Source organism: Carcharhinus amblyrhynchos, chromosome 2, assembly GCF_965287045.1.
Source record: "Carcharhinus amblyrhynchos chromosome 2, sCarAmb.v2.hapA, whole genome shotgun sequence".
Classification (NCBI taxonomy): domain Eukaryota; kingdom Metazoa; phylum Chordata; class Chondrichthyes; order Carcharhiniformes; family Carcharhinidae; genus Carcharhinus; species Carcharhinus amblyrhynchos.
This window is the reverse complement of record NC_137325.1, coordinates 29,166,517-29,181,301: the sequence shown is the minus strand read 5'-3', so window position 1 is coordinate 29,181,301 and position 14,785 is coordinate 29,166,517. Positions and strand designations below refer to the sequence as shown.

General features: G+C 42.6%; 1 protein-coding gene across 1 annotated transcript in view; it reads left to right on the top strand.

The window, feature by feature from the left end:
* Positions 1–14,785, top strand: part of cdkal1 (CDK5 regulatory subunit associated protein 1-like 1) — a 658,662-nt gene that overhangs the window by 629,838 nt on the left and 14,039 nt on the right. Inside the window, 2 exon segments of the mRNA XM_080203976.1 lie at positions 1,175–1,258; positions 7,093–7,257. Of these exon segments, the coding sequence (XP_080060102.1) occupies positions 1,175–1,258; positions 7,093–7,257 (249 nt within the window).

Here is a 14,785-nt window from a genome sequence, read left to right as displayed (position 1 = left end):
CAACACAGCATCCAGTCTTCAGCCGTTTTGTTCACTCCACATGATGTCAGGGAATGGCAGAGTACACTAGGTATAGCTAAGGATATAAATTCTGACAACCGACTATTTGTAGTGCTGAAGCCTTATTTTCCTGGATTAGCTGTACCTCATCAAGTGGTTCCAGTAAAGGCCACAACATTGACTTGACAAAACAGAAAATTGCACAGATGTGTCCTGACCACAACAAGCCAGAAAACTCCAGTGTGACCTTTTATCAATCCACATCAACCTTTGATTATCAACAAACTGATTGAAAATTTGTTGACAATGCTATCAGCCAACACTCACCAATGTTCAGTTTGAATTTCACAAGGACCATTCTACTCTAAACCTCATTACAACCTTGGTCCAAACATGTACAAAAAAGCTGAATTCCAGAAGTGAGGTGAGAGTGACTGCCCTTGACATCATACTCTACCATTGGCAGCTCTCCCTCCAGTCACCTCTGGAGTTTGGAGCAGCATGGTGGCACTGTGATTAGCACTGCTGCCTCACAGCGCCAAGGACACAGATTCAATTCCCGGCTTGGGTCACTGTGCACGCGGAGTTTCCCCATGTTTGCATGGATTTTTTCTGGCTGCCTTGATTTCCTCCCACAGTCCAAAAGACGTGATGATTAGGTGCATTGGCCATGCCAAATTCTCCCTCAGTGTACTTGAACACCAGAGTGTGGCAACGGGGGGATTTTCACATTAACTTCATTGCAGTGTTAATGTAAGCTTACTTGTGACACTAATAAATAAACTTTAAACTTGAATTCCCTCCCATAAAATCTTTGCCTCCCCTTCTTAAAGATGCTCCTTTAAAACCCATTTCTTTGACCAACATGTTGTTTATCTCGTTTGATTTAGCATCTGTTATTTTCCATATTCTTTGATGGAAATTTCTTAGGAGAATTTTTAACATTGATAGTGCTATAGACATGCAAGCTATTATCAACCTACCCAAGTTCATTGTAGATTTTGATATTACCATCCAAGTATCATGCTTGAAGATAACTCAGAAATGAAAAAGAATTGAATTCACTCCACTAAAGTCAGTTCCTGTAATGAGTGATTTAGGTTTTAAAATGTAAAGAACTGCTCTTTCAATTCTTGTTTTTCCATTTTCTAACTTGCTAAAATTAATTTTTCAGATTGGTGAGAGGCAGCATGTTCTGATAACTGAAGAATCATTTGATGGCCAGTACTACGTCGCTCACAACAAATCTTATGAGCAAGTAAGTTGACAAAGGTTCTATTTCATTGTATTCCAGTAAATTGAAAGAATTTGTATTAAACTGGTATCACAAGATACTGCATTTCTCTATAGGCAATGGCATGAGATCTAATAACTTAATAAAAATAAAACAGTCACCAAATAAAACAATCAAATAAATCAACAGTAATGTAAGATGTGTATAATTTAATAGCTCTCATGAAGAGCTACTAAATCTTGCACAGTTTAACAGTACAGATCCTGCGCAGATCAGCTGGTGCGGGTATTCACGGACGTCCTCAACCTCTCTTTACAACAATCTGAGGTCCCTATCTGTTTCATCCTGGTACCTAAGAAAAACCAAGCTGTGTGCCTTAATGATTATCGGCTGGTGGCTCTGTCATCCATCATTATGAAATGCTTCAAAAGATTAGTCATGGCACGAATCAGTTCCAGCCTCCTGGACTACCTGGATCCACTACAGTTTGCCTACTGCTGCAAATGTCTACAGCAGACACCATATTCCTGGCCCTGCACACAACCCTAGAACACCTAGGTAGCAAGGACACCTATGTCAGACTACTATTTGTTGACTACAGCTCAGCCTTCAGTACTATTATTCCCACAAAACTTATCTCCAAATTCTGTGGCCTGGGCCTCAGCACTTCCCTCTGCGACTGGGTCCTGAACTTCCTAACTCAAAGACAATCAGTAAGCATAGGCAGCAACACCTCCTCCACGATCATTCTCAACACCAGTGTCCCACAAGACTGTGTTCTCAGCCCAATAATTCTTATACACCTATGACTGTGTGGCCAAATTCCACTTTAATTCAATTTTCAAGTTTGCTGATGACACCACCATATTGGAGAATCGGATCTCAAACATTGACGAGCAGAGTGCAGGAATGAGTTAGAGAATCTGGTGAACTGGTGCAGCAACAATAATCTCTCCCTCAATGTCAACAAAACGAAGAAGATTGTCATTGACTTCAGGAAGCTGAAAGGAAAACATTCCCCTGTCTACATCAATGGGGACAAAGTAGAAAGGATCAAGAACTTCAAGTTTTTAGGTGTCCAGATCACCAGCAACCTGTCCTGGTCCCCCCATGCCGACACTATAGTTAAGAAAGTACACCAGTGCCTCTACTTTCTCAAAAGACTAAGGAAATTTGGCGTGTCAGCTACGACTATCACTAACGTTTGCAGACGCACCATAGAAAGCATTCTTTCTGGTTGTATCACGACTTGGTATTGCTCCTGCTGTGCCCAATCCATCACGCATACCAGCCTCCCATCCATTGACTCTGTCTACACTTACCACTGCCTCAGCAAAGCAACCAGCATAATCAAGGACCCCACATATTCTCTCTTCCACCACCTTCCTTTGAAAAAAGATACAAAAGTCTGAGGTCACATACCAACCAACTCAAGAACAACTTTTTCCCTGCTGCTGTCAGACTTTTGAATGGACTTATCCTGCATTAAATTGATCTTCCCCTATGACTAGCTATGACTGTAACACTACACTCTGCACTCTCTCATTTCCTTCTCTCTGAATGGTATGTTTTGTCTGTATAGCACGCAAGAAACAATACTTTTCACTGTATGTTAATACATGTGGCAATAATAAATCAAATCAAAATCAAATCAGTACATGTTTATTAACTACTTGTAACTGTATACATGTGTACAGTTTGAAATTTAATCTAAGAACTATCTCGATGCTTGGCTCTATTCTGCCCTTGAGTCATGTGTTCCTTTGCATCTATACCCAGTCCTGCATCTATGGCAGAATCCTTGCACTTCAAATAGAGCCCACACCTTGTACAAATGATTTGCTGTACAATTTAATAGGGTTTGTTTCAATGTTCTTTAAATGTATGTGGTGTGACTTGTAAATGAAAAGAATGTATTGTTTATTTTTACTGCAAAGTTGACTGTTAAGTACTTGTTTGCATTTAACAAATGGGTCAATCAGCTGAGAAAGTAATGACTGTAAATCCCCATGGAGTGGCAATTGAGTTGGATTGACACTCTGCTCGTAGGTCCTTACCTGGAAATACAGCCACTCCTATCCCACCTGATCTTCCTACTCCAGGCCAGGTGAGGTCTGTGTAGCCCAAGTAAATTTAAAAGTCCAACCACCGAGAAGCAGGTGAGAAGTAAGTTTTTTCTGGGGGGAGGGATGTCACTAAGGGGTGAAGGCTATTGTTTGGTGGTGTGGAGGGAGTGGTGAGGTGTAGTCAGGAGTGAGGAGCACATGGAGAGGTAGAGGTATAATAAGGGATTGGGGAGCATAGTTTGCTGGGTTGGGGGGGGCACAACCTTGAGGGCAGGGAACAGAGTCTGGGGGTCCAGTGGGAAGTGGAGGTTGGAGGTGTAGTTGGGGGTTTCCATGGGGGGGGTTGAAGAGTGTATGTGGGCAGATTGAGGAGGGCAGTCAGGGGTAGAGTTTGGGTATTATTACATGTCTCATCAGGGAGCCTTACGACAGTCAGGAAGGGGAACAGAGAGACCAGCATGTGGATGGGGGGAAGGTTTCATTGGTGGGGGGGTTGGTGTGCCCGTTCCAGTTACCCAGATGCTAGAAGAGGTTTTATTTCTCTTGACCTTTTCTGGGTAACTATTGATGTAACACAGCTGAAAGTTTGCAGTTTAAATCACATTATCAGATGGTTCCCAATACAAGGCAATTACCCATCAGAAGTTTGAATTTCCATGCAATCCTTACTGGAAACTTCTAGGGGGATTCTCCACTGCAGCCTTGCAATAAACTCCAATTATACTGCCCAGAGCTCAGAAGTTACAGGTAATAGAGTTGTAAAAGATATGCCTGAGCATTAGGGTCCCTCAGTGAACAGCAGGATATTGGGGTCTTCGAACCTTAGCGCTTTTGAAAGTTCTTTTGACATGAAGTGCTTTTTGTTTTCTCAAGGCATGCAGCCTTCACTGCAAGTAAACTGATATCCCCTTTTGAGGGACTAGGTTGGATTCTGGACATCAACACCTTATGGATGTCACATTTGTGAGCGAAACAAGCCCCAAACAAAATAAATGTCTGCATTTAACAAGTTCACAGGCATGTGTGAATCTCCATCTGCTATTCACCCGCCAATTTAACTACAAGACCGCAGATGGCACTATGCATAGGTGGCAAGGAAAGCTGCACAAACCCATTGTTTTCTTGGTGTTATAATTTGTAGTTCACATCAAGGATTCAGTCACTTTCATGGGAGATACCTCCATTAATGCATAATAAATAGGAGGATATTGAGAGAAGTATAGGAAGTAAGGCACTTTGAAGTGAATGTCTATAGATCATTGATTGTAGCACAACAGGTCATCAAGGTGGTTAAAAAGTTATCTGGAAACCATTAACTTATTAGCTGAGGCGTGGAATATAAGAGCAGGGAGGTTATGTTGGAACTATTTAAAATGTAAGTTAGGTCACAACTTGAGTACTGTGTTCAGTTCTGGTCACCTCATTACAGAAAGGATGTAATTGCAGCAGAGAGGGTACAGGCGAGATTTACGAGGATGTTGCCAGGACTGGAAAATTGCAACGGTGAGGAAAGATTGGATAGACTGAAGTTGTGAGGGACCTGGAAAGAGTGGATGAGAAAGGTCTATTTAGCAGTGAGACAATGGCAGCTAAGTTTGAAATGATTGGTAAAAAAATTTGAGGAGTAATAAGGGAAAAAAAATCACCCAGACGGTTGTAGATGTCTGGACATCACACCTGTAAATGCAGAAACCTTTAACTCATGGAAAAGATGGCTTTGATATATATGGCAAGTGCTATAACCTGCAGGAGCACGGACCAAATACTGGAAAATGGAGTTAGGCTGGATTGGCTGTTTTTTGGATGTGTCGGCGTTGGACTGGGGTAAACACAGTAAAAAGTCTGACAACACCAGGTTTTAGTCCAACCGATTTATTTGATAGTATACTCACAAGCTTTCGAGGGGACTCCCTCTTCATATCCGGCAGTTTGCGGTGTCGATAGCAGTCATGATGTGGATGTGTCGGCGTTGGACTGGGGTAAACACAGTAGAAAGTCTGACAACACCAGGTTTTACTCCAACCGATTTATTTGATAGTAAACTCACAAGCTTTCGAGGGGACTCCCTCTTCGTATCCGGCAGTTTGTCCCCTCGAAAACTTGTGAGTTTACTATCAAATAAATCGGTTGGACTAAAACCTGGTGTTGTCAGACTTTTGGCTGTTTGTTGGCCAGCTCAGACATCATAGACCAAGTGATCTCTCTCTGTGTCATAAACACTCTATGATTCTTGGTATAGAAACCTAAAAAGAAAAATTGATCTTTGCTTTTTCAATTTGACACTTCCATTAAGCTCCCCTTTTTAATTTGTTTAATTGTGTTGTGTAGAATTAGATATGAGGAGAATTTCCTTAATATGTGAACCTACACAATCCCTGTAACCTGTCAAAAATCCTTTCTGCAGTGATGAAGTAAGAGCACAAGTTATGGCGATCTTTAATTGGCAGCGTGTGGTGAAAGCAGTTTAAAGAGGCTTTGCCCTTATGAAAGTGTGTTTGATTTGGGATAAGGGATAATATTCATGTTCACTATACCACACCCATGTGGTTCAGTGATGTTACGCATATGTATAACGTATATGCAATAACACAGTCAAATTTGCATGATGCTAGCAGCCCTTTAACATTATGTTGCCTGCAGCTGGTTTCCACTTTGGTAGAAAAATAGCCACATACGTGTATTGTCTGCTGATTACATATTTCCTCAAACTTACTTTAATCTCTCAGTGAATCAGATTATGATTTCATGATAGCATCTCCACTGGCCATGTACAGCTGTATTTCTCTTCAAGTGATATTTAAAAGTCTTGCTAAAAGCCACATGTCATCAAGAATCCTGTGCTTCCAAGAATAAATAATTTGCAATTTTGCAAGCAGGTAGCTAATTTTCATTATCAGCACCGAACAGCAAAAATATTAATTTGTCATGTGGTGGGGAATGAGTGTACGGTTATTTCAGGATTCGTTTCTAAGAATCCAACTAGATTTTATTAGCTTCACCATAATTTGCAAACAGCAAATCTGCCATTGGCCTCAGTGAGCTACTGTGTGATGAGTAGGCTGCTCTAACCAGTTTGGACTTCAGCCTTGCTGCCATGCAGTTATTCTAAATGTGAATGCATTTGTTGCAGGCCTCTTTCAGAAGCGAACCTTCTATCCTGGGAATTCCAGAATTTGCAAACTCTTGAATTGGTTTTGATCGTCTGAGAGGATCAGAGAGAAACTTCCAGATTATTCCCCCTCCCTTTATTTGCCTGAGCTTTTCCTTGTCCTTCAGGAGATGAAATGGCTTGATGGAGTGTTTGATGGAGTTAGGAGCAGAACGGGTCGATCTGATTGTGGTTGGGTTGGTACTTAGCGATCATGCTCTGACCTTTATGGTGTAGAACAAGTTTGTCTTTTCCTGCCCATCGGTTTTGTATGCTCGTATGCTTTTGTTTGGTTAATTTAGTTAATGCTGAGACAGCGCTATTGCTTATGGCTCTTCAACCTCTCCAAAATTAAAGGGCAAGTAGCTGGACGGGAGGGGAAATAATGAAATGAAAGTGGATGAAATAATGAACAATATGAAAGAGGAAAATTAAATTCAAAGAAAAGGTAAAGGAAAGAAATTAGCGAAAGAAAATAGTCTCAACTACGTTGCAGTCAATTAACCCCCCCTTGCTCAATTTACCAACATGTTTTTTCCATTTAGTCTTGAAGCTCTAAATTTTGGTTGTTTATTTTTGCTGTGTAAAAATTAGTCTTTTTTCTCTGTCCCCACCCCCTCCCCATTCTTTCCCTTCTCACAAAGGTCCTGGTGCCCAAGCAACCAGAACTTCTGGGGAAAATGATTGAGGTGGATATTTATGAAGCAGGGAAACATTTTATGAAGGGAAAGCCAGCACAAAATGGGAAAATCCACATGCCTTCAATCGTCAAACCATTACTAAGGGGTGAAGTATCAGGGGTGACCGAGGTAGGTGACATGAGTTTTCTTCGTTTAACCCTTCCATAGTCTCTTAGAATTCTCTCCATGTGTGACTTGATGCAGGTGGGTCAGCAAGGTAAGCCTTTTCATTGATCAAAGCCAAAGCTACAAAACTTGATGGAGTGTGAAATTAAAATGTGTATCTGATTTCTGCGCATCGTTTGATCTCCCTGAAAGTACAAATGTTTTTGAGTTACTACCCTACAAAAATAACATGCAGCAACGGATTAATGCATGAGAAAGTATTTTCTTGTGTAATTCAGTTCAACTAGATTTCTCTAGAAAATTTGCACCTCTAATTAAAAAGCACTTGTAGATGACTGTTAATATGATAAAGTTTTGTTATATTTTGTATTTCTTTACTAATTGTGACTTTGGTCATTTATAACCTGATAGTTAGCAGAGTTTTTGCTGTGAACTGGGTTGATAACAAGACGATATTTGCAACTAGCAGTTCCCATTTTGCATAACTGAAAACTGCCATCTTCAAAAATGCAGGCATGTTTTGCCAGAGGATGAGATCTCCAGAGGTGAAAGTGTATTGAATGAATAAAAATATTAAATATTGAAAAATTTCATAGCCATAGAAACTGATAGTAGAACATTTACTAAGCAGAGTAGAGGGAATGCCATTTTATGTTTGGAAAGAAAATGAAGAACAAGCTAGCCAAAAGAAAGGTTTGGTCTTGAACAGATATTTCGGCTAATTTGGCCTGACGGCCAAAGTCAAGAAATATACCTTCAGTAAACCCATTACCATTTGGAAGGTATTTTTCACTGATTTTCATTATGAAAAGTAGCAGTGTGTCATGAGAATCTGCATCTCACTTATTGGTGTGAATAAACCCTTTTGCCACCAACTAAATGTGTGCTTACCAGTAAAGTAGATTGTTATATTGACAGGGAATGGGATCTTAGTTATATTAGTATGCTGTTGAATGGTACAAAGCACAGTAGAAATCTGAAATTCAAAAGGCAGTTGAGACTAGAGCCAGGATGTGTTTCTCAGCAGTGGATGCGGCTCACCATTGGCTGCTAGCAGAATCTCCTGTCCCACCGAAGTCTACTTTGTTTAGTCTGGCATGCCTTCCCTACCGACAGGGAACCCACCAGGGTAGGTCACCTATGGCAGGACAGGAAGATCCTGCTAGTGGGAATGGCTAGAAAATCCCACCCGAGGTCAATGGAATATTTCAAAACAGCGATTGTTAATTTTTTTGTTAGGCAGGCTCTTAAAGATTGCAGTCCAAGACAAGTAGATGGAGTGAAAATGCACGTCAACTAAATGAATGTTGGAACTGACTGGGGAGGGAGAAGTGGAATGGCCTACCCCATTCCTGTGTTCTGAACATCGAATGTAGATGAATGACAACAACGTGGGATGTGTTCCTATGTGATGCAATTAATTTCTAAGTTGCAAAAGGATTAGGAGAGAGAAATTCATTCAGTACTAAAGAATGTTGTACAGACTAGTAGGCAGGAGACCATGGTGCTGCCTTCCTCCGGGAATGAAGCTAAACCTCCGTTACCATTGCTACAGTGTGAATGGATTTCTCTCACTAGGTCTTTGGATATCAAATGAAAAGGTGCAATGTGCTGAGAAGTTAACTATATGTTTCCTGTATGTTTGAATACCCATCACAGAGAAAGAGGAGTCAATGACACTACTTCTCAGCAGATTTTCTTTCTTTACCTGTTTTCGGGCCCTCCATTTTCTACTGTATTTTTTTTACCCAAGTGAGGATCGTTACTTTTGGGAAATTGTATGAATTGCTGCAAGGATATTAGGATCAACACTGGGACCGGAATTCTGCCGTTCACCTGGCAGGATTCTCTGGACCCACAGGCAGCAAACACAACGCCCTTGGATTTTCTGCCAGCATGGGGTGACATTAATGGGAATTTCCATTGACAGCGGTAGGACCAGAGAATCCCGCTGCTAGCAAACAATGTGCCACTTCTCGCTGGTGGGAAACGCGCAGTTAGGAGGCTTGGAAATCTCATCCCAGATCTACATTTGCAAAAGATGTTAAGGGTAGAAAATAAACCAAAAACAAAAATGAGAATTAGTTTTTGTAGGTTTCATTTGCTTTTACAAACAGGTAATTGATTTGTGTGCATTCTTCAAAGAGATTTTGCATAGCATGCTCAATGTCGTCAGGTGATGTGTTACTACGACATTTGTCAATAAAAGCAAGCTCCTTTCAACTGTAGACTAGTTATTACAATGATTTGCTGCAACATTAAACACAAAGCGTGTTTCAGATGTCTGACCAATGCCAATTCTCTTTATCGCTTACTGCTATTGCCAAGTGAGCAGATTAAACTATTTCTCAATAAATACTGTATCCTACTAAAGGGAGTAAAATGGGCAGATGAAGTTTGGCATACTTGCCCGTATTTTTGCTCTCAGAGGTGAAGGAACTGCCTTTGTAGTTCACATTCTGCACAATTTTCCAGAGATGTCAGTGGAAGTTTCTGCGAATCTGTTATTAGCTTCGCAGCAACATCCTTTACAGAGAATCTTTGGCGTCTGTAAACAGGTCAAGCAACAGTGAAGCTCTTCAACCAATTCGGGGAAATATCCTCTCTGAGACATGCAGGGTGCAAACCAAGAATGTCTTAAAAATATGTATATTTAAATCTTCCACATGAAACTAAATAAAAATTTGCAAATGGGATGAAGATAGGAAGCGATGAAGGGAAAAAGTTTATTAACTGTAAGGCAGTATCCTTGGCTAGAGGAGGCAGAGATTCAAGGTCACAAATTAGGAAGGCAGAAGATCAGGGCAGTTATCAAGAGAGGGGGAAGCAGAAGATGGGGTCATGAGTTAGGTAAGCAGATGACCAGGGTCGAGGTTGAGGTTGACAGCTTTCTCAAGAAGCATGGGGGTAGCAATCCTATTTCTCTAAGCCCACGAGGAGTGCTAGAAGGAACTAGTCTTAAGCATTATAAAATCACAGAATACCTACAATGCAAAAGGAGGCCATTTGGCCCATCAATCCTGGACTGACAACAATCCCACCCAGGCCCTATCCCTGAAATTCCACATATTTATCCTGCTAGCCCCCCTGACACCGAGGGCCAATTTTGCATGGCCAATCAACCTTACCTGCACATCTTTGGACTGTGGGAGGAAACTGGAGCACCTGGAGGAAGTCTATGCAGACATAGGGAGGACATGCAAGCTCCACACTGACAGTGACCCAAGGCTGGAATTAAACGCAGGTCACTGTTGCTGTGAGGCAGAAGTGTTAACCACTGTGCCACCATATTGCTCTGCTTGGACAATTGGCACATTCTTCCTCAATTCTGCTGCCAGGCAGAAGGCAGTGTGAACTTCCAGTTACAGTTAAGTTTAAGTCACTGATGTAATCAGGCTGTGACTTGTAAATGCTAATTAGGCTGCTGATTGCAGAAGCCATGTCAGTGGTTTCATCTGAGTTTGTAAAGATTTAAATGTTCCAGAATGGGGTTAGCTTGCACGATAATGATGATTTAGTCCCCTCTGTGGCACACTCTGCCAGTTAAAGGGTTTAAAATTGAAGTTCATGTCCTTAAATGATGTAGCCAAGGGTCAGTATATAGATGATGAATAGGAGAGAGGCAAGACTAATTCCTTGTGGAGCTCCTGAGGTAGCAATGCTAGGTAGGAAGTGAAGTCATTTCCAGAAATCTACAATTTGACAAGTAAGAGTATAAACAGACAGTTCCTCTGAGGTAGATAATGCAGGATAAGCACTGGAGGAGAGTGGTGTGGCTCACACAGTCAAAGGCTGCACAGTGTAAAGTAGGAATAATGCACATTAGTAACAATTAGAAAGAAGGTCATTTGTAACTTTGGTTAGGTCATTTCAGTACAGAGGGAAATCCTAATTGAAGTGATATAAGCATGCAGGTGGTGAAGAGATTTGGGAAGTAATGACATGTTCAAGGACTTTAAAGAGGAATGTGAGGTTTGAAATGGGGCAATAGTTGACAATTGTAAAGGGCTCGATATTGTGGAGGGAAATGAAGTGGCTTTGAAAGTGAAGGGGATACAACTATGAAGAAAAAAGCATTTACAGTCTCTGTTAAGTTGGGGTTTGGAAAACAAATTGACAGTGGTAATGTGATCAAAGAGAGTTAGAGATGGGTGTCATTGGACAAGGTGAGCTTGAACAGGGAACAGGTTAGAGCAGAGACAGAAAGAGGCCAGTGGTTCAGGGTTTGGACACAGAGGAGTCTCAGCAGAGGTTTGGTTTAGTGGGAAAGGGATGTGGGGAAGCAGCAGAAGGGGGCAATACAGTGGCACAGTGGTTAGCCCAGCTGCCTGACACCTCCAGGGACCATGGTTCAATTACAGACTTGGGTGACCGTGTGGAATTTTCACGTTCTCCCCATGTCTGCATGGGTTTCCTCTGGGTATTCTGGCTTCCTCCCATAGTCCAAAGTTTTACAGGTTATGTGGATTGGCCATGCTAAATTGCCCTTTAGTGTCCCAAGATCTGTACCCATGGGATTAGCCATGGGAAATGTGTGGGAGGGAACAGGACCTGAGTAAAAGAGTTGGTGCAGACTCAATGGACCAAATGGCCTCTTCTGCACTGTACTATGAATCTAAGTAGTTGAACAGACAGTCTCGCCCTTGGTGACAAAGAAGTCCATGAGCTCCTCACATTTGTTGCACCTAAGGGTGAAGGGGCTGTGGAGAAGGGTTAAAGAGATAATCACTGTGACAGTAATGTGCCTTTAAGAAATGTATTTTATGTCATGTTTCTGGTGAAGGGGTTGTTTTGTACTTCAACTTTTATTATGATGTCGAATTGTGTATACCCAGCAACTTCCATCACAGGAAAAACCCTTGTAAGAGTCCTGCTAAATCGCCTGGTCACTCATCTGGAGCTGGGCCTGCTTCCAGTGTCACAGTGTGGCTTCCGCAAAGGTTCTGGGACTACTGACATGATTTTTGCTGCGTGCCAACTTCAGGAGAAGCGTCAGGAGCAGGATTGCGAGCTCTACACAACCTTTGTTGACCTCGCGAAAGCCTTCGACACTGTAAGGCGACAAGGCTTGTGGAGCATCATGTCAAAGTTCGGCTGCCCCCCCCCCCGCCAAATTCATTCAGATGATACGCCAGTTCCATGATGGCCAGAATACTGGATGGCAGAGAATCCTCTGAGGCATTCCCAGTCACCATTGGCGTGAAACAGGGCTGTGTGCTCACACCCATACTATTTAGCATGATGTTTACTGCCATGCTGAATGACGCCTTCCAGGACAGTGTTGCTGGAATCAGCCTCAAGTACAGAGTGGATGGGAAGCTCTTCAACCTGAGGAGACTTCAAGCTATTACCAAAGTGAAAGAGACTGTTCCGAGAGATTTCCTGTTTGCCGATGACTGCGCCCTGTATGCTGGCTCAGAGCCAGAGATGCAAGTCAGTATGGACAAATTTTCCACGGCTTGTGACAACTTTGGACTCACTATCAACATTAAAAAGACAAAAGTCATGCACCAGCCTGCTCCTCATGCACCATACACAGAACCCATAATCACAATCAAAGGGCAGAAACTACAGGCAGTGGACCAGTTCACTTATCTTGGCAGCACCCTCTCCCAAGCAGTGACTATTGATACAGAAGTTAACTGCAGAATAGCAAAGGCAAGTTCTGCTTTCAGTAGACTGCGCTCCACTGTATGGGAATATTGAGGAATCAGCCAGCAACAAAACTGAAGGTCTACGGCGCTGTGGTACTCACTACCCCCCTGTACGCCTGTGAAACATGGACTGTGTATTGAAGGCATGCAAGACTGCTCAATCATTTCCATAAGAACATAAGAAATTGGAGCAGGAGTAGGCCATCTAGCCCTTCGAGCCTGCCCCACCATTCAATAAGATCATGGCTGATCTGAAGTGGATCAGTTCCACTTTCCTGCTCCCTCCCCATTTCCCTTAATTCCCTTGTCTATCAAAAACCTATCTACCCGTGACTTAAATATATTTAGCGAGGTAGCCTCTACCACTTCAACAGGCAGAGAATTCCAGAGATTCACCACCCTTTGAGCGAAGAAGTTCCTCCTCAACTCCGTCCTAAACTGCCCCCCCCTTATCTTGAGGCTGTGCCCTCGAGTCCTGCTATCCTTTCTAAGCAGGAAGAATCTCCCTACCTCTAGCCTATCCATCCCCTTCATTATCTTATACGTCTCCATAAGATCCCCCCTCATCCTTCTAAACTCCAATGAGTACAGACCCAGTCTATTTAGTCTCTCTTCATAGTCCAACCCCCTCATCTCCGGTATCAGCCTAGTCAATCTCCGGTATCAGCCTAGTCAACCTCCTCTGCACTCCCTCCAAGGCCAATATATCCTTCTGCAAGTGCGGCGACCAAAACTGCACACACTACTCCAGCTGCGGCCTCACCAGTACCCTATACTGTTGCAGCAAGACTTCCCTACTTTTATATTCTAACCCCCTCACTATAAAGGCCAACATCCCATTCGCCTTCTTGATCACGTGCAGACTGGCTTTTTGCAACTCATTCATGAGGACCCCCAGGTCCCTCTGCACCGTAGCATGCTGCAGCTTTTCGCCTTTTAAATAATAATCCCTCCTACTATTATTTCTGCCAAAGTGGATAACCTCACACTTGCTAACATTATACTCCATCTGCCAGGTCCTCGCCCACTTGCTTAGCCACATGACTTATCTTTACAGAATATAACGCATCCGATGGCAAGACAAAGTACCAGACACTGACGTTCTCTCTAGAGCAAGTCTACCATCAGTCCACACACTGCTGATGAGAGCGCAGACCCGGTGGGCAGGTCATATCATCCGTATGTCAGATGAGCACATACCCAAGCAGATCCTTTTTGGGGAACTCTCTGCTGGAAGACGTTCACATGGAGGGCAGAAGAAACGTTTCAAAGACACACTCAAGGCCTCCCTGAAGTTGCTTGACATTGACACGACTACCTGGGAAAAGCTGGCACAAAACCGCCCTACCTGGCGCTGCCTCATCCATAAAGGCTGTCAAGCTCACAAAGCAAATTGTATTGCTGAAGCACAACTTAAGCACGAGCTGCGCAAGTCTAGAGCCATCAGTGCAACAACTACAGTGTCTACACAAATCTGTCCAATATGTGTCAGAACATTCCATGCCCAAATCGGCCTGATTAGTCATCTTCGGACGCACAGCAACCAGCCTCAAAATGACTAATGGTGTTGAGGTCCTCATCAATGACGATGGACAAACAACAGCAACCCAGCAACTTACATGCAATAGCAGAAGGTTATTTGCTCCTAATTATTGGAGTGTTAACTTTAATCTGGGCTAATGCAGATATGTTATGTTAAGGGTGTTCCCTGAGTTTTCAGAGTAGGGTTTGATTAGGTTGATTGACAAGAAGAAAATTAGGCATCGGGGGAGCTAGGCTTGCAGAGTGGGAAGAAAAAGCAGGCAGTTCCAGTTTGACTCTGGAAAAGTGTAGTAGCTCTTTTTTTGTCTTTCTCTTTCTGAAAATTGAATTCTGGG